This window comes from Mixophyes fleayi, chromosome 3 (genome assembly GCF_038048845.1).
Source record: "Mixophyes fleayi isolate aMixFle1 chromosome 3, aMixFle1.hap1, whole genome shotgun sequence".
Taxonomy (NCBI): domain Eukaryota; kingdom Metazoa; phylum Chordata; class Amphibia; order Anura; family Limnodynastidae; genus Mixophyes; species Mixophyes fleayi.
Window position 1 is genome coordinate 294398571 of NC_134404.1, and position 21299 is coordinate 294419869.

General features: G+C 39.4%; 1 protein-coding gene across 2 annotated transcripts in view; it reads left to right on the forward strand.

Annotated features, from left to right (window-relative positions):
- The window catches only part of KIZ (kizuna centrosomal protein), a 100599-nt gene that overhangs the window by 16327 nt on the left and 62973 nt on the right, over positions 1-21299 (forward strand). For both annotated transcript variants that reach the window (XR_012689777.1, XM_075203835.1), the window contains exons 4-7: positions 2816-3461; positions 10860-11124; positions 16865-16999; positions 21188-21299. The exon at positions 21188-21299 is cut by the window's right edge and continues 32 nt beyond it. Coding sequence is in view for 1 of the 2 variants with exons in the window: in XM_075203835.1 (XP_075059936.1) it covers positions 2816-3461; positions 10860-11124; positions 16865-16999; positions 21188-21299 (1158 nt within the window). In the remaining variant the exon portion in view is untranslated. The remainder of the gene's footprint in view (positions 1-2815; positions 3462-10859; positions 11125-16864; positions 17000-21187) is intronic.

Genomic DNA, 21299 nt, shown 5'->3' on the forward strand with positions numbered 1-21299 from the left:
TATTCAGCTCTCTCACCTCCACCAACCCATGGTCACTGCACTAGTTCATGCACGTGCTCGCCACTAGGATGTCTCTTTGCTGTCTTCACGGCAAAGTGATTTTCACTTTGCAACTCAATGCTTGAGATCTAGGTACTAAATAAGGGATTACCAGGGTCATAGATGCACCCAAGTCCTTAAGCATGCACACCTCCTGGCTTCACACCAACAGGGGCTGCACATGTGACCTCATATTTGTAGACATGACCAGGTAAAAACAACTGCAGCTCCAGCAATACTGTAAAATGGTCTCCATTTGAAGCCAGTCAACATTTTGTGACCATTAGATATTTAACTTTCATTATTGACGCCCCTACCAAGCTGCTTTATTTTGTTTGGTACGCTGTGTAATAGTCCTCTTATTAACATGAGATGGCTTATGCCAGGACTGGGTAAAACCTTGTCACTATGACGACTAAAGTAAATAAATAAACGTGACGTGACTGCCTACCACCATTTCATAATTTTATTACGACGGCCGACAGACCCCCACAGAAATGTGTTTGTTGGGAACTTCTACAACAGGTCTTGGCAAAAGACTCCAAGGGGTATATTTATTAAACTGTGGGTTTGAAAAAGTGGAGATGTTGCCTATAGCAACCAATCAGATTCTAGTTATTATTTTGTAGAATGTACTAAATAAATAACTAGAATCTGATTGGTTGCTAAAGGCAACATCTCTACTTTTTCAAACCCACAGTTTAGTAACTCTAGCCCCAAGACTGCTTGCTCTGAGCTTTGCACAGCAGGAACTGCCGCAAATCACATCCTCTCAACCCCCTTTATCTTTTAATCATCCTCTGCAAAAATCAATATTGTTTTGCATTGCTTCCCAAAGTGAGCTGCATAATTGCTCCATACTTTATGAACTCCTTCCGTCTAACTCCTCCCCTCTGCCTGTGTAGCCAGGGCCGGATTAACCATAGGGCTAACTGGGCTACAGCCAGGGGCCTATGGCATCCAGGGGGCCCTTGAAAGTGCTCAGCAGCAGTATTGATCGGTCGGGGGCGGGGGCGCCCCCGGCGCGATCAGTGCTGCTGAGCACTTTCACTGCGGTCCTTCTCCGGCGCGCTGTAGTCTCCTTACTGAGGAGATCTCGTGAGTGTCACTCTCACGAGATCTCCTCAGTAAAGAGCGTACAGCGCGCCGGAGAAGGAGGTAAGTGCCGGGGGGGAAGCGGGCGGCTTGGATCACGGGGGAGGGCCCTCACGGGGGAATGGAAGCTCCCTTAGCCCAGGGGCCTCCATTCCCTTAATCCGGCCCTGTGTGTAGCCTTCCGTTTATCTGCAAATATCGCCATCTTGCTCCACAAACCCAATGTAATCTAGGCCCACTGGTGGTTATTGAGCTCACTGCAGGTCCAAAGCCGTTTTTGCACTGTGCAGCAAACTTTTTGATACGTCTTAAACGACTCCCATAATTGATAAGCCTTGTCGTAAAGCCTTGCAAAATAGTATGGCTAATGAAAATATATTGAAATGCACCTGGTATGATTTCAAGCGCTAGACAGACCAAAAAAATGCACAAAAATCTGTACATTGCTTAGCTCCAGCCGTGGGAGATATAAACGTACTAATGAATATGTTGAGAAATGCTGTTTGTTTTATGAACACATTAATACTCATGTTAAGCAGTTTATGGGTCATATCTGATTCAATTGTATCATTAATTATCAGTCTCCGAAAAAGGTTTTATGTAATACCTTTATTTTTTCTTTATTTTTTTTGGTAACTTCCAATGTTTAATCTGATATATTTATTTCCTTTACAACACTATAAAATGTGATTGATGTCATAATTATTACATGTATAGAATGCTTCTAATAAAAAAAATATTGTTTAAAAAAAAAAAAAAAAAAAAGTCTGTACATCGTGTGACGTCACAACTATTAATGCAGTTCCCATAGTGATTCTCTATTGATCACTTTAATGAGGTCTGTTCGTACATGGTAAACCCCATGGGCTATCGATCAATCCGGTGAATATTCTTACACTCTAGAGCTGGTCTGACTAACCTATACCTCTCTAGGTGTTGTGAAACTACAAGTACCAGCATTGTTGCCATTTATCGTCTAGCTATTTATTGGCAAAGCATGCTGGGGCTTGTAGTTTCACAACACCTGGAAAGTCACAAGTTGGTCAGGCCTGCTCTAGACTCTGTCTCACTGATGGCTGTTTTATTTTTTGATTAGTTAACGGAGGGCTGAGTTTTGATGTATTATGCTTTGTTTCTAACCATTTTACTTTATTATTTCTCGGTCATCTTATATACAGTGTTTTACGATGTTATGTGGCTTTGCAGCACAATTGTGTATTTAAAGAAGATAGAAAAGACAGGAGGGTGTTTTTAAACAAACTTGGATGAATTAAAAGTCAAATATGAAAGCACTGTAAAATTAGCAAAAGTCTTGTTAAAATGTCACCAAATTGATTATTGATAAAGTGTGTTCTAAAGTAAAGAACAAAGGTTATTTTATAAAGCTGCTGTTAAAATGATTGGAGGAATTTAACACTATCCTTTTGTTTGTAATCCATTTTTTCAGTATTCCATTGTCATAATATATGCGTTAAAGTGAATAAATAAAATTGGAGACTGAGACTCCAATTATAATATTTAATAATATTATTATGATACATAATATTATTAAATCTTTTATCCGGCATCTTAAAAGCATTTTTTATACTTGCTGGTGAAAACATGCCATTTTAAAGGAGGAAAGAAAATAATTTCAGAGTGTCCTGTTCTCTTTTAAAGCCCCCAAACCTCTATTTTCCAGATGCTGCAGGTTTCACAACAGGCAGAAATTAACACAAGCGCAGACATGTCAAGAAGAAGCTATCATCCAGCAACAATCTTTATGGGCCGCCAAATGTCAGCCAACTCAAGCATTGAGCATTGCCTTACACAGAGGAAATCTCCCCGGCCCACAAAGAGCTTTTCTATTTCTGACCCACATTCAGCCAGACAGGCAGCAATAAACAGCAATCTGACAGACAGCTGTGTGGTGCCAGCTAATAGTGATACTCAGTGCTTAAATAAGCCTGACAAAATAGATGTGGAGACATCATCCTTCCAGATTAGTCAAAAAATGCCGGTCACATTCATCGCTGCTACTGAGGATGCAGGAACACACCGTGCAGAGATCGACAAGACTCAAAGTGGTAGGAAACATTTAGTTGAAAGCAAGCAATCTGCACAACTTAGCACACAGACTCTGGAAAGATTAAGTCCAGAGAACAGAACAGGGGATTTACAGAATGACAGCCCAGGCAACAAGGTGGAAGATTCATTGATGTATGAAAGGCTGGTTCCTAATGAAGAGAGATTTACACACACAAGCCCCTCTGGATCTCCACCTGATGGCAGAGATTACATAAATAAACAAACATCAGATAACCGGAGCGCCTGTGAAAATCTGTCAGGTATGATGAGTTTACTTATTTATTTTTTTCTTTACCATAGATTATTTTTTTCCTCCTATATTCTATATTGTCCTTGGCTGGAAGCAGGACTTTTTTTTTTTTTTTTAAATATTTACATTTTGTCTATTCTATGTTATGGCTAACTTGTTATCCTAGCAGTTTTAGCTGTTTAAAATTAATAGACTGATGTGGATTGCTTTTTAATCCAAAAGGATGTTATTTATTTATGAGTGGAGAAATTCAAATATCACCTTTTGGCATGGTGGGGGGAAGGAAGCATGCTTGTTTATGGCAACTGGGGCGTGAGTGAGTTCAAAATATTTTTAAAGCGTTTACTGATCCTTTAAGTTCAAAAATGTCTCTTTTTAAAGACACTATAAACATAATAAATAAAAGTGCTCATTTAAAAGTGCTTTCATTTTTTTTAAAGATTTTACTTAATACAAGATCATCAAATGCCAGTTAAAACAGGGCATGATATATTGAAAAAGGGTAAATAAATCCAATTTACATGTTGGTGTGATCAAAGTACTACCAATCAGGATTACCGTCATCAGGAGGCTGTTGCGTCAAAGATTGCTGATCAACTTTTTAACTGTAAAAAAAGGGGGGGGGGACAGTGCAGTGTGGCTTGCTGCTATGGAAGGAGTTTTTTTTTGGTGGGGGGTGGGGGTGCAAGAGGACCAACAAGGAATGAACCTAGCAAGTTACGTTTTTACATTTTTTGTTTTAGGTTCCTGGGTGTTTGTTTGTTTTATTCCATTAATAGAATGGGGGCAGCATTTATTTAAGATGCCCAGGGCTCCCAGACTTTGGTAAAGGTTTTGTGGAGAATTCTGGTCATGAACTCCATTCGGTAGGTATCCCAAATTCTATTGAGAGCAGTTTGCCTTGCAGGGGTGGTAGGCTACGTCCAGTCTGCTGCTATCTGGTAGGTGGTGGCCGAGATAATATATCTTATTAATTAAATATGAAGAGGCAGATGGAACCCTAAAACTGCTTTCATTTTTAAGTAAAACTGTGTTACTTTGATTATTCTGAGTGACATGGCTTTATCGCTAGAACAACCTGGTGCACACTCTGTTGCGTAAAATTCATCCTGGCCTGAGAGCCTGTTTTGGATCTTGCTGGATGACCATAACAACTGAAACCCATCAGAGAACTCATGTACGTTGCAGTTGAGAACCACGTAAGAGTGCGGTGATTATAGGTGTGCAGTTCAAATGTAAACTGCACAAATTATACCAGATTCGGAAGTTAAACTGGCAGCGTTCTACTGTTTTTGAGAATATTCTCTGTTGAGAGTTTTCACAAACCGCCTAGCATTTCTACAAGATATTGTCTCCCATTCTGTGCTCCATCCTTCCAGGGTATTGAAGGCATTTGATTGGACAAATATTGAGGCTTTCCATTTGCGATTCCTTGTATATCCTGACAAAGAATGCCTCAATGTCCTATACCTGGAGAATACATTGCTCCAAGGATCTATACCAGTAGGTTCTTAAGGAGGGACCTCATCATTCTGTTAGTTGCAGCGAAGGGTGCTTTAAACCCTTTTCTAAGGTGGTTGTTTCCTCTAAACTAGTATAGGCATCCGACTAATAAATCTTTCAATCTATTGGCTCATTGCTGTGAACCAGTCAATACTAAACCAGCTGTGCAGATCAGAAATGTATGTAAAGAGCCAGTCATAAATTGAAATGTATGGGTCTGCCCTGGGCTGAAAATACATGGTGCCAGAGGGGGTGCTGAGCATGTCCAAAAGTGGTCCATTCCCTTAATGTTCAATTATATTTATTTTGTTTTTACATTAAAACTGATTCTATATTGCCATTTCAGAAGCCTTTCCTTACAGTAAATACAAGGTTTTCTTTACAGACATGTCTACCATAGTCATTCCCTTAAAAAACAATAAGAAAATTAAAAATATATTTTTGTCGTCATCTTCCAATCGCCATCCAACACAGCATTCACTTACTAAAATTTCCGTTAAGTGTACAATTTGCATTGAACTACAGTAACCAATCTGCAATTAGCTTTTTTTCACCCAGTTAGACAATGAAAGCAAGTTTGGCAAGTTCAGAAATGGTCGCTGTTGTTTAGTGCAGATTACGGTTAAAAAATTAATCCTTGTAAAAGCGTTTTAGTACTAATTTGTCTAGAGGCCAAATTAGAACATTAGAACAGTGCGGTTTCCAAGCAGGTGGGGGCTTGAAGGGGGTTGATAGGGCACAGTCATTGCTGGACCAATAGCGACAGTGCACCCATAGTGGTGTTCTGCCAGTTTTTGAAAGGTGTTGGCATTAGAGGGAAGCTCGCCTTCACGTACTTCTGTTGTCCAGGAAAATTTGTTTCTTTTAGGTCAGTTGACAACAGGTCAAATAACAACCTGTCATAAACAATCCAAAGAAGACCTCAACATGTCTGTTGTATCCAAGCACAATGAAAATAAACAAATCTGCAGAATACAATTTTGTGAAATCAGCCTTTTCCTTTTTAACATTTGTGTAAAATTGTAATGTGTAATTTGTTCAAATAAATTAAAATAGTCTGGTCATGACATTTTCATGCATTTTACACATTAGTGTCTTGGGAGTTTCTTGTAAAATAATTAATACATACAATGGGAAAACAAGCACCTATAAATAATTAAAAAATTTTTTTTTTATTTTAACTCAGTAGCTAATCCAAAGTTAGATAGATCAGGTATATCAAACTTGATTAGAACTTCTGATTCCAACTATTTCGCGAGACTGGCAGTGGAATGTGGTGTGGTTGATCCATGGCGCCTTCTGAACCCGTCAGATCGCTCATACTCATATTACTCTAGTGTACATGGCTCATTTTCCAGAATCAACTACATACTTATAGCAGACCAGTTGATGCCCCTAATTAGGCGAGTGGATATTGATGACATAGTCATTTCGGATCATGCGACAATCTCAATTGTTATCCAATTACCCTGTTCGGGTCAGAAAACTCGTATTTGGAGATTTCCGGCGTATTTGCATGGCTCTGAGTATTTCCAACAATTTTTGACCAATGCATGGGCAGAATACTTAGATGATAATATAGACCACTGGAATAATCCTATTCTTTTTTGGGAGACTTCAAAAGCAGTCATGAGGGGAAGGATAATTGCATATGTCTCAAACCATCGTAAAAAAATGAAAAGAAACTTCTGAAGCCTTACACAAAGCCTCGGCAGACTCTTACAATCGTCATATTCAACTTCAAACAGAAGCATCCCTAACTACACATAGAGAAGCGCGACAATTATTGGAAAGCTTTTTAACATGCCAAGCCAAACAACAAATGGATTTTACAAAAAACAAGTATTTTAAATGGGGGTAACAAAGCCAGTAAATTATTGGCAAATATGACCAAAACTCACAAACGCAGAGGACATATAGTGGCAATTAATACAAATTCTCCTAAGAGTCTACTTACTAGTTCAGAAGAGATCTTGATGGAATTTTATAAATATTACTCAACTTTATATTCAGGTACTCCGCCAGACCAGCAAATGATGTCTAAGTTACTGGGAGAAGCAAAGCTTCCCTCATTGACTTCTGACCAAAGGGAGATTCTTGCAGGAGAAATTACTTCTCAAGAAGTAGACTTGGCAATTAAAGTATTGAAATTGCACAAAGCCCCTGGTCCTGATGGCCTAACTGCCGAATATTAGAAATCTCTGCGTGGAGAAATTCAACCAATCCTGACTGAACTTTTTTGCAAACTTCACAGAGAACGAACGCCTTACCCATCTTTTAATAATGCTCATACAATCCTCATACCCAAACCTGGGAAGAATCCTCAGGATGAGGGCTCTTATCGCCCAATTACTCTCTTTAATTTAGACTATAAATTACTGGCCAAAATATTGGCTAATAGACTCCAAGGCATACTCCCCCATTTGTTAACCTCTCATCAATTAGGATTTGTCAATGGACGACACTCGGTTAAGGGAGTGCGTGCGGCAATTTCGGCCATAGTAGCATCCACAACAATTCCTTTCACAAACATGCTTTTAAGTCTCGATGCGCAGAAAGCATTTCACACGGTGTCTTGGCCATACCTTCATGAGATTCTTTCACTGAGGTGTTTTGACAACGACTTTAAGGCCCTAATAGCTTTTTTCTATACTTCCCCCAACACTTCATTGCTGATTAACGGTCTCAAAAGCCCAGTTCTAACAATGTCCCGTGGGACACGTCAGGGATGTCCTCTTTCCCCTCTGCTCTTCAACTTGGTCCTGGATCCCATGCGCAGAGTCTTGCAGAATTGGAATCTCCTAGAGGGCATCAAAATCAGTAATCAGAAGATAAAACGAATAGCCTTCGCTGATGACGTATTGGTCTACATTTCCAATCCAAAACACTCCATTCGACCATGGATGGCTCGTATTGCGGAATTTGGTCAAGTTTCGGGTTTCAGGGTTAATTTTGAAAAATCATCAGCTATGTATCTATCAAAGGAAGTTACCAAACCAACATGGGCACATGATATCCCTATTACTTGGATAAAAGTCCTCTATGACATATTTAGGAATTTCTCTTCCGAAAAATATCCACCTTCTCTATAATTTAAATATCACTAAGTCAATTCTGGAAACTGAACGAGAAATAAATTGGTGGGGTAGACTTAATCTGTCCTTAGGAGGTTGGATCAATCTGATAAAAATGATTACTTTTCCGAGACTGCTATATCCTCTGCAAATTCTCCCTCTACTCTTAACAAAATCAGATTCATCAAGAATAAACTTGACTTTTCGTAAATTAATTTGGAACTCGAAAAAGGCCCGAATTGGACTCACAAAATTACAACAACCAAAAGAGAGGGGAGGCTTCAATCTACCAGATGTGGCTCAATATAACCAGGCGGCTCAGTTAAGGCACTTGAGAGATTGGATTCATAACACATCCACATATACTTGCACCATACTTGACCAAAATGTCCTTCCGGATATAGACCTTCGTGCCTTTATCCACATGCACAAACAGGAATTACCAGACCTGGTTAGTGATAATCCAATCCTTTTTTACTACCTATAAATTATGGCATCAACTCTGTAAGCAATTCAAATTAAACCCACATGTTTCACCATATCTCCCACTATTACGTAATCCTGAATTCCAAGACTGCATGGCTTCCTATGCTTTTACACTGTGGGAAAAATTGGGAATTTCAATAATCCACCCACTAATCGATAAGGTGTCTCGTAATCCTATGACGCACGATCAAGCCTCTTCTTCTTTTCCTTTCATTCGTGCTCATAACTTGGCCTACTTTCAAAGTCAACATTATATTAAAACTGTCTTAAACAAGTTCTCTCCGGTCGATTGGGATAACCCACTAGACCCAATTCTATCTAAACCAGTCCCGCTACATCAAGCTATTTCACAACATTATTCCATTCTACGTCATCGATTTGATTTCAATAATTCTAAGAAAGGTATCACCAAGTGGCAGGAACGATTCCCTTCCATAACCCCAGACTATCTATTGAAAGCCTTGTCAAAACAATTGCGTTTAATCCCAGCCATGACCTATTCAGAGATGTTTATAAAAATCTTTCATAGAGCCTATCTTTCTCCACTCAGACGCTTTCAAATAGGTATGGCAGATAATCATAAATGCCCAAAGTGTGGAACCCATCAGGCAGATCTAACACACTGTTTGTGGGACTGCCCTCATATAAAGCGTTTCTGGGTCCAGTTCTGGAGATACTCACTTGCCCACTTGATAAATTATGTCCCACTCTCCCAGGAAAGGTCAATATTCGGAATATTGCCAGCAGAAATTAAGGTGACCAAGGGTTGTAGAAAATTATTACTTGCTATTTCGGCGGCAGCTAGGAAAAGTGTTCTGCAGGTCTGGGCTCAGAAAGAACCACCTACACTATCATTATTTAGACAAAAACTTTACCATGTCTTTCGCATGGATTGGATAGAAACCTCTTTACAAAAAGAAAGCAGAGTTGAAAATCTCTTTAACACCTGGGAAAGCCTAATAGACCTTTTACCGCAAGCTATTGTTACGATTTAAATGCCTTAGTCAGTATTTGCACAGGCTTACCTAGGGCGCGGAGTCTAATGGCCTTCCGGTCTTCACCAAGAACCACCGCAAGGTAGTGTGGTCTTTGCTGCCGAAGAACCGCAGGTCGCGGTCCCCAGGTTAGCCTACTGACGTAAGGGAGAAGGTTCTAAGTGATGGATAGTCAGACAGGCAATATGACAAGTGATGTAAGTACAGGCACTAACCGTGAATTCCAGGGTTTGAAGGTCTGGAGCAGTAAGCGGTAGGTGCACGGAGTTAGTGAGTGCGTAGCAGGAGATGGGTCCAGGAACACAGCCGGGTCGGTACACAGGAGATATCAGGTATACGGTGCCAGAGGGAAATCCAGAGAGTAGTTGATAACACAGCCGGGTCGGTACATAGGTAAGACAGTCCAATACGTGGTGCCAGGAATAAGCCAAAGAATAGTCAGGTCACAGCCAGGTTGGTACACAGGAGTAGGAGGAATAAAGTAGTACACAGGGAGCAGGTTCACAGGAGTCAGGAAACACATTGCTCTGACACAGATAGCGTGTCAGAGCAGGAATAAGTAGTTTTTGAATTCCCCGCCCAGAGTCACATGACCCCTGCTGCGAGAATCCGGAAGTGCAGCAGCGCCATCAGGGAGAGCGCTCACCGCTGAAGATGACAAGCTGCCAGACCCGACAGCGCAGCGGAGCGGGGAACAGGTAAGATCCTAACAGCTATACGCATACAAATTTGGAAAAGCTTTCATAATACAGGATGGTATGAATTACGTATGTGTGCCAGAGTCCCGCCGATCGAACATCTGTCTTCTGAATAGTTGGTCTTAAAAGGGGAGGTGGGGTGCTGGCCTGCGTCCTCGTGCCTATACATGTACTTACCTGTTCCTTAAATGCCATCAATTCAAAAAAAAAAGAAGGAAGAAAGAAAATGTGCTCCAGAATCTGTAATAATTTTGTATGTTTTTTGTTTTGTTTTATTTTTCTTATGGTGCTAAATGTATCTAATGTGCTTACTTCTTTTTGTTGTCAATCTCATAAATAAAAATCTTAAATTTTTTTTTTTTTAAGGGGGATTTAATTACCCTCTAAACAAATTGGGATTCATGCGTGAAAAGACACATTCTTTTGTATCAAACACTGGGGCTTATAATAATGCAACAATAATAATATCATAACAAATGGTCATAATGGTGTCAAACAAAATAAATACTTAATAGAAAATGTTTTCATAAAGAATTTTTTAATACAATCACAAGAGGCAATACACTGCTAGATCTAAGTGCCAATCTAACCTCTCTGTGAAAATAAAGGAACTGTCAGTTCAAGTATTGTCCTGTTGCTTGTGTTCTAACAGGTTGTCATACAGTCTCAAAGCAAGAGGAGAACGATTTTTCCAATACCAGCAGTGACCTCACCGTGTCCATCTCTGATTCAGAAGAGATGGGTGCTGCTGACCTACTTGATGCCATCTATGGGAAAGAAGATAAACCTACACTGGTACCAAAGGCTAAACATGAAGCTGTCAAGGAGACTAATCAAAATCTCTCAAGCAAACACTTCCCAAACACACCAGAACATAATTCATATGGGGATTCTTCATCAGCGTCTACGATAAGTCAGTAAGTCCAGTAAAAAAAAAATTGCAGTAATATCTGAAGTCATTTTTAAAAACAGTAGAACAGTTTTTATGTCATTTAATGAAAACAAAAATTAAATAAATAAAAAATAGTACATGGTCATGGTGACAGGTGCCCTTTCAAGCATTAAATGTATTTCTATAGGTTCTTCATCTCTGTGATGTCACTAGTTATTAGTGAATTGATAGGTTTCATTCAATTTAATATTGTTTCAGCCCAGAAAATGTAAGCAGGTTAAACATAAGACCCCTAATCCTTCAGTGACTGCGGCTGCCTTTCTCAAAATGTCTGATGAAGGTGTCTTAATGCTACTAGTTTTGACATAAACAAAGGTTATGTCGCACCAATGAACAAGAGTAACTCCTCTTTTATTACTTTGAAAGATGATATTTATTTCCTATAGGTACAGAGGGTGCACCAGCCATCGATAGATAATGTGAACCAGAAACAGAAAGAAATGGCCTGGGTGCACAGTACTCTTGCTTATTTTAAAGTTGGAGATAGAGAGGTATATAAAACTTAACTTTTATTTATTATAAACAAAAAAGCGAAATAAATCCCACTATCCTTATTTAAAAACAATTGTGTGTGTTTAAAATCCACTGATAGAGTGATTCTGTCTCTTATTTTATAAGGGATCGATCATAGGTAGTATCCTAAAGGAATTGCTAATATAATATGGTATGATAGTGCTGCATGAAAGATTGTCTATCTGTACACTATTATAAATAGATTCCGGTATAATAACCACTTAAATTGCAGCAGATTGCAGATACGTATAGATGGGTATAGGCAAATTCTGCTATAGAGAAACCTTCTATTATAATACAACAATGTGTCTTGCTATCTACCTATCTATTGCTCCTTCTCACTTTGGGTCTAACGGAGCGGTATGCAGCGATATTCCTGAACGTGTCTTGCTAACTACCTAACTAATGCTCCTTCTAACTTGGGGTGCCACGACTAAGCACACATAGCGAAACGCGCATCGGCGTTCCGCTGATCCAGTGCTTGCCTCTCTATATTGCAGGGAATTTCTGTTCTTAACTGCTCCAATATACCCCAAGTTAGAAGGAGCAGAATTTGCCTATACCCATCTATACGTATCTGCAATCTGCTGCAATTTAAGTGGTTATTATACCGGGATATATTTATAATAGTGTACAGATAGACAATCTTTCATGCAGCACTATCATACCATATTATATTATTATACCACTATCAATATATACCTTTATTATACTACCTATGATCGATCCCTTATAAAATAAGAGGCAGAATCACTCTATTAGTGGATTTTAAACACACACAATTGTTTTTAAATGAGGATAGTCGGATTTATTTCGCTTTTTTGTTTGTAATAAATAAAAGTAAGTTTTATATACCTCTCTATCTCCAACTTTAAAATAAGCAAGAGTACTGTGCACCCAGGCCATTTCTTACTAGTTTTGACATATCTGACAAAACTAGGCCATAATGAGCTACATGCCATGAACCAATTTCTGTGACCAAGCCCCATCATTGGTGATAGGCCACGCCCTGTCTCCAATGATTGGTCTTTAGAATTGTACGACTCTAGAGTGAAGATGGCAGCACAAAGAAATAGATCAGAGAACAAATACATTGTTAGATAAGGTGTAAGTATGATTTAATCAGAAAATGTCAAGACATCTCACACTGTCTACCTACTATTCTTCAACAAAGACTGTAAATAACTGAAGTTTAAGGCATAGTGTTTCCCTTGTTCTGCAAACAGAGAGCTGTTTTTTTCTTCTGCTGCACAGCTACAGCTGGGTTGAAGATGGCCAAGCACAGATGTATTGTCTGCTATAGAATGTAACAGATATAATTCAAGCTGTCAGCTTAATCAGACTGTTTCCAGGAAGCAACCTGTAAAAGGGTGGAAGCTCTTGTTTGTTGACCCCTTGATCCTGAGCCTGCTGCAGATTGTCATAAATTCTGATCTTCTTTCTGCTGGTGTCCCTTTCCTCCTGCTCCTGTCCCCTCAAGTGGCACCCAGAAAGACCACCCAGACATAATCACGCTGGGGGAAAATGTAGCAAAATAAAGGTTTGGTGAGGCCAGTTAAGAAAGCAAAGAAAAGCCCTGCTTAGCTGAATCTAGGTTATATTCTAGCTTTGTGCACCTAAAACAAACACTCTGTTGATGCATGCACAGCTGTTTGTACACTGTCCTTTGCTCGTATTGTCTTATTTTGTGTTGATATATACAACAGTCTATTCTGTAGTGTTCTCTATTGTTTGAATTAAAAAAAAAATAATCAAGCTTTTAATAATTTCCGACCAGAAAATGTCTTGAAAGCAGGCCAGAATTCTGGACAGATATCTGATTCTTGTAGTGTCTATTTAACGTTAAACCCTACACAAAGCTGGCGGTCTGGAAGTGAAGCATGAATGGCTATTTACAACGCTGTAAAAAGGATTAACAGATTTCTATTGTCACAATGTTTAAATCTTAATTTGCATTATTAAACAACTCAAGCCTGCACCAATTCCTCATTTGTGCACCACAAGATGAGTGTGTCTGCAGGTGGTCTGTAGATCTGATCTCAAACCAAGAGATAGCTGGCGGGCTGCGCCTCTATACTGATCAATTGTTCCTGCCTCTCAAGACCTTGGCGAATGCGGTGACAATTACCCTGGCACTTCTACAAATTATTAATTATCAGCTGGCCTCTTTATGCATGAAGGATTTCTACATTATGATCCTTCATCATATTTTTAGTAAACTTGGTTCACAACAGGCAAACACATTAAGATTTTCAAGTCCACTTGAGAACAAGAGGCCTGTACTGGTGACTCACATAGCTATTATAACCATATTATTAATTCTGTAGGCATACAGCATCTACTGGCATGTCTCGCCTAAATATTCCTAGACTATCTCTACAAAGTGCCACTCTCCAAGTGAGACCCTGTAAGAAAAGTTTAGCGCAGAGGTTAGCAAGCTGTGGCACTCTAGCTGATGTTGAACTAAACAGATGTGTGAAAGATATGCTGGGACTTGTAGTTTTACAGCTGCTGGACCGCCACATGCTGTCTGCTTCTAGATTCGGTAATAATTAAAATACTTTTTGATCTATAGAACATTTGCAAAATAACCAGATCTTCTTCTCAACAAAACAGGAGAACGCAAATAAGGATTGTACTAAATTTGTCATTTCCTTTATCATATATACAATAGCTGCTTATTATAATACTTAATAGCACTTGTAAGGCCCAGGAAGATAAGTTTCTAATAGATGCAGTAATCTGGCTGTCAAGTAAGGCTGCCACACAACCTGATCTGTAAGAAATTTTCAGTCGCAGGCCCACACTGAAGCTGGGTACACACCTATACAATTATTGTGCTGATCACACAATTCACATCCGTTTGGTCAGATATTGCAAGAGTGTGCTCGCTCCCACGATTATGTTTTATTGTAACAAACCACATCGCATCTGTTGATTTGGTTTTCTAAACTTCCTAAAAATCTGGATCAGCGATTGGACAATGTGTTTTCAGCAGACGGTTATGAGAGATGTAGGGTACAGGTCTGACGATAAATTGTGTAGGTGTGTACACCTGAATCTGCATGCTCATCGGGACTTTCATTCGTTGGTGAAATCGTTAGAGACATCCATCTGACGTATGATGGCATAGGTGTGTAAGGAGCTATATTGTAGTGCAGAGCACATGAGACAACAGGGGTGGTTATTGGACTAAGTTTTCCATCATACGGAAACGAATGGCATGACCAATTAGTAATGCAGAAATGATAGAAAATGGTAACCTTCCTCTTTCACATTAGTAGATTTAATTGTATAATTATGTTTTGTGATACTCTTCTTTAAATGTTGCAGTAGTTTGCATATTATTCAAACAGTACTGTTTACAATTTTTAAAAATTATTTATAACATGTAAAAGTTTTATTTCATAATTAATAATTCCCCTTTAATTCAATTTAGTATATATCATACAGTAAAAAATTGGCATATAACATCAAAAGCACAGTAATAAAGTAAACTGTATTTTTAGCCATATGGTTTGAAGATTTCCTTCTACTGAGGACAGCTTTGTGTCCACAATTTAAAATACTACAGCTGTTAATGCTATTCCAAGTGTTCAGTAAGTCTTCTCCGTATCATAGCCAGTTGGTGGAATATTCATGATCCTTCAGTTCACCTATGCCATTGATGGGCAACTTGGCTTAGTTTGAGGGCCACTTGAATGTCGGAGGGCCGCACAGAAGGAGAGATATTACACACTGCACTGCCCCCTCCTCCTCTGAATATGCTGCGTGACCTCCCTGAACTATGCAGAGAAGGATACGTGACGTGGAAGTCGGTTGCCCCTGTTCTGCTTCATTCTCTGCTTATTACACACCAGACAATAAGATCGGGATCACCTGGCTTGGGTTCTATAGGTGAATGCCCGTCCGTGGATAGCCTATTGCCCACCATTGACCGATGCATTCATGCATTCATTGCCAGCAGTCATGTTGCTTTCTTGGCAAAAGTGAACTAAAATGTAATATTGCTCTGTACATATTTATTTCTTCTTAGTAATTATAAGTTCAATTTAACCATCTTGAATATAATAGGTATTTCCTCTACATGCAAGATAATATATCTAATTATTATCTCCATACTTACGTAAATCTGTTTAATTCATGAAGGTCTGTCTAATCAATCTGTCCATTCAATATGTGAATAACCAATGATCGTTCCTTAAGGTAAACACTCCAGCATCCATAAATCCTTTATGATGCACAATCATTCATAGATATGTTACTTTCCTTTCTACATATCTTGTCTAACAATCTGAAGGGAGTGTAAAAAAAATGATAATTACATTAAAAATGCACAAATAGGAGATGATACAGTGCTGGTCCCAAAATGAGCGTAAATAACTCTCTAAAAAATAAAAAAAAGTGCACGTAAAAATAGCAGGTGCAAAGGCAAGCTGCTAGAGCACATTTTAAGAACATACCGAGCATAGGGGGGGGGGGGGTTTGAGCTGGAAACAATGTTCTGCGCCCACTTCACCACCTGTTATGGTAAGGAATCTCTGCTCATTTTTCTACACACCTTTATGGGGTACGAGGAACAATGAGCACAGATACTTTGTCAGGGGCTGGCTGGGTGGCATATGCTCCCCCCCCCCCCCTCCCAGGCCATTCCCATAATGGGCTACCTTGGGCTGGGTCACTGGGCCACCGGCATTTTTTTCCTTTAAAATAGGCTGCTGAGTCGAGTCTTTCCTCCCAACCTAAAATTTGCCAGCTCTCCCCTGTACACCGTCACGGAGTGCCTTCGCAGATTGTTCCACGCCACATAGCTTCCATTGGAATTGCCCCCATAGAATGCATTATATGTATAACAATCTACAACATTTCAATGTAATATAATACCTGGAATAAATAGTAGGTTCTTAGTGCACATTGTGTACATGTGTACTACTATGTGGCAGAAGGGAGGATATGTGGATATTGCTGTTAGACTTGATGCTATGCAGCCATGTTATTCAGCTGTTTACAACCTTTGTCTGCATTATTCTTTTTCATGGACAAAAAGATTGCCTTGCATTTACACTGGACAATGGACTGCACACCATATGTCTGAATTAAAGAACCATGACAACAAAGGAAACTCATAAATCGCATTTCCCATGTGTAAGTTTTTTTTAAAACCAAATAATGCATTTTTTGTGTGTTTATAGAAATAACTTGTCTTGCAAAGGATTCATCCATTTGCTCCAGTCAATAGAAGGTATACTGCTGCAGATGGAGCCCAATGATTTACAACTGTACCAGGATACTGGCCTAAGTCGCAGAAAACGGGATCACCTTGTAAGGTACAGCCTATTATTATTGGAAAATGGTTTTGTTGCAAAATGACAATATAAACTGAAATGTTGTATAGCACTTTGACAAAGGACACTGAAAATTGAATTTGCTATATATAAAATAATTTATAATGAAATATGTATGCAAGACTTTCATGGGATGATTAAATATATTTGAGAAAAGGGAAGAGAAAAATTCATGAAACAATGGAAAATTGTAGATTAAGGATAAACTCAAGAATGCAAGTATTATCATTGTACTTTTCCCAATTTTTTTTTTTTATTTTTTTTTTTTTAAAGCATTTCTTTAATATTTTTAAGCTGCTTTATCTTCTGCAAAGTTTTGATTAGCCTCTGTAACGGCACAAATCCAACTCTATTGCAGCAGTTATTGAGCATTTGGCCTATACTGCATCCTGGCTGGTAGCACATGTCTTAGGGACTTTATTATTCCCCTAGTGTATTTGTATTTTGCTCAACATGTGTGTGTGTGTGATGAAAACAAGCTGACATGCACATCTGAAAATCAGTCTTATAATTACCTAACAAAACTTTAAGAGTTTGAAACAGCAGATAAATGAGATTGCCACACCTGGATAAAGAATATTTATTTTTGGCTAACAGTCAATTATGTCACTGTTAATTTATTAATGAACAATGCAGAACTATCTTAAGAAGTTACCAGCACTTAGTCCTAGGTGTGTGTGTGAATGTCATCCATATCTGTTGTCAATCGGTACAAGCAGTGTTTCATAACCCTCCATAGTATCAATGATGAATCTTCAATAAAGTGATTAAGGGGTATATTTAAGAAAGCACGGTAGTGCAATTACCGTGTAAATTAGGCCAGGATGTGCTCTCCGCAAATTTATTAAAGGTGCATATCATGGATATCTGCTGCTTTGCACTCCTGATCGTTTTTGCGAGCAGTCACCATTCAACAGAATGGTGACTGCTCCTGGCCGCAATCTAACAAGTCCCGAAAAAATGTTTTTTTTCGGGAACTTGTTGTGTTAATGTACGCCAGCTCATAGGAAATGCTGCTAAAACTTCTATTCTTCGGTATGTCCAGCTCTGCTCCGGAGAGCAGAGCTGGACAGCGCATGCGCAGGGAGTGATCTTGTGATACCTCCCTGTCACAGCCTCAAGTTCTCTGGTCGGCACATGCGCAGTAGCATGAAGAAGAGAAAGTGCACCAAAGAGGAGGAGATCTGGAGCCAGCGAAGAGGCAGTGGTGAGTATGGTTTGTTTTTTATCACAGAAACAGCAGTTTTTCGGAACTGCTGTTTCTGTGATCCATTTTTAATAAATTTGAGAAATACATCAATCCTTATCCATGCGATAAGGATTGATAAGTATTTCTCGTTTTGTCCGATACATGATAAATGTGCCCCTTAACCTGGTATTAAGGAGGAATGGGCACACTTAGCCTTTTTATTCTGAGAGCGGATTTATTATAGACTCCTTTATTTTACTAATACATTTAGTTATTTATATAAAGGGAGCATTTTTATTGAGATTTTAAGAAACTTAGGGGTAGAGAACCAAGGAGAACAAAGAGAAAGGGATTGGGAGAGGGGACTAGGGAAGGGAGGAGAGCAGGTTACAGTTTTGGTAAAGAACCTCTGTAGAGAGCAACACAACATACCGAACAAAACCACATAGAACTGGATGATCACCTTTACTTAATAATAAAAGAAAAAACTGCTAAGAATCTCTCATTCAATAGGAAACCCAACGAAGCCCAATTATAAGCACCTCCTCTAAGTAGGTTACTCTACCTACTTCTTCAATAAATAAAATTATAACAAAAAACACTGAATGTTTTGGTAACTGAACATCTCATGCGAAGCTCCGACGGACTTTGCAGTTAATTAAATTCCCTCCGTTGATTATTAAAAATGAAGCTGCCATGTTAAGTGTAAATATATAACGTAAGATATTGCTAATTTTCTTGTGGACTTCGGTTCTGATTGTCCAGTCTACATTTAAATAGGGGCATTTTCCTCTGAAGAAACTGCCTCTAAATAATTGTGAAGAAACATGCAAGGTAGTTCTAACTTGTGACTGTCAACACATCCATTGAAATAAAAGCACCAGACTAACAAATGGGACAGTGGTTAGACCTGGGTGTGATGTCTACAATGCAGTGTTAGACTTTGTACCGAGGCATGAAGTTCTTTTTTTAAGCTGAATGACATAAATATACTGCATATGAGAACACCATGCAACTTTGATTGGTGAACGGTTACCACAATTGTTGCTATATGATGGACACAGTTTCCATCCACTCAAGAGCGCTGTATTGTGCCTACTGAGGGATTGTTACATTGTTGGGGAATTAACAGTTCAATATCCCTACATGACAATGTAATAAAAGCTTTGTAGCTAACTCTGAAACAAGAAGTTAAAGATAATAAAGACCAAGGGGTAAATGTATCAAGCTGAGAGGTTTCCTGCGGGTTTGAAAAGTGGAGATGTTGCCTATAGCAACCAATCAGATTCTATCTGTCATTTTGTAGAATCTACTAAATAAATTACAGATAGAATCTGATTGGTATTTCAAACTCCCCGAAAAACTCTCCGCTTGATACATTTACCCCCAAGTGACAATTTCGGCGTCTAGGGCGGTCACACATACCGCACCGAGCTAGTTACAGCCCTGCACAGACTTATTTTTAGAGGCTTGAAGTAGTTAGGTAGGAAATGGTTGGGCATTAGGGCAGGGCTCCAACCCTAATCTGGGGGAAGGATGATAGACAGTGTTTGATTTGCAAATACACTATATGGACAAAATTGTTCAGATGCTTGACCATTACACCAACAGGGTCTGTAATGACAATGTATTCAAATACATACACATTAATATGGAGTTGGTCCCCCTTGCAGCAATAACAGCTTCCACTCTTCTTGGAAGGCCTTCCACAAGATGTTGGAGTGTTTCTGTGGGAATTTGTGCCCATTCATTCTGTAGAGCATTTATGAGGTCAGTCATTGATGTTGGACAAGAAGGCCTGGCTCGCAGTCTCTGTCCCAGTTCATCCCAAAGGTGTTCGATGGGGTTGAGGTCCGGGTTCTGTGCGAGCCTCTTAAGTTCTTCCACACAAACTCATCAAACCATGTCTTTGTAATCCTTGCTTTGGGCACTGGGGCACAGTCATGTTGGAATAGAAAAGAGCCTTCCCCACTTCCTTTGTTTTCATTAGACCAAAGCTCAGTCTGCCACAAAGTTGGAAGCATAGCATTCCAAAATGACTTGGTATGCTGAAGCATTAAGATTGCCCTTCACTGGAGATAAGGGGCCTAGCCCAAACCCTGACAAACAGCCCAATACCATTATCCCTCCTTCACCAAACTTCACATTTGGCATAAGGAAGTCAGGCAGGTAATGTTCTCCTGTCATCTGTCAAACCCAGACTCGCCCATCTGACTGCCAAACAGAGAAGCGTGAATCGTCACTCCTCAGAACACGTTCCCACTGCTCCACAGTCCAGTGTCAGTGTGCTTTACACCACTCCATCTAACACTTGGCATTGGTCTTGGTGATGTGAGGCTTGCATGCAGCTGCTCGGCCATGGAAACCGATTCCATTAAGCTTCCGTCGCACAGTTTTGTGCTCACATTAATGCCAGTGGAAGTTCGGAACTCTTCAGCTATGAAATCAGCAGAGCGTTGGTGACTGTTACGCACCATGCGCCTTATCAGTTGTTGAACCAGCTCTGTGATTTTACATGGTCTTCCGCTTCGTGACTGAGTTGCTGCTGTTCCTAAACTCTTCCACTTTCTAATAATATCACTTCAGTTGACCGTGGAATATCCAGCAGGGATGAAATTTCACTAACAGTCTTATTGCAAAGGTGACATCCTATCACAGTACCACGCTTGAAGTCACTGGGTTCTTCAGAACGACCCATTTTGTATTACAAATGTTTGCAAATGGAGACTGCATGGCTAGGTGCTTGATTTTATACACCTCTGGCAACGGATCTGATTGAAACACCTCAATTCAATGATTAACAGGTGTGGCATAATACTTTTGTCCATATAGTGTATGTACCAGGCTCACCTTTTAAATATATCGTCTGCACTCTTAAATAGTAGTTTTGTTACTTTTCATTGATTTTGTAACTTCTGATTGGCAACAATCACTCAGGATTGTGACTTTCTAATATTTTAACACGTGTCTTTGTCTTCCAGTCTCTGTAATCAGATGAAGTCTCTAAGAACCGAAGACCTTAAAGCCTGTTCTGCACTTGTCATCTGGCAGCTCCAGGTAGATTGTGGGGGATCCTTGCAAGAGGAAAACGAT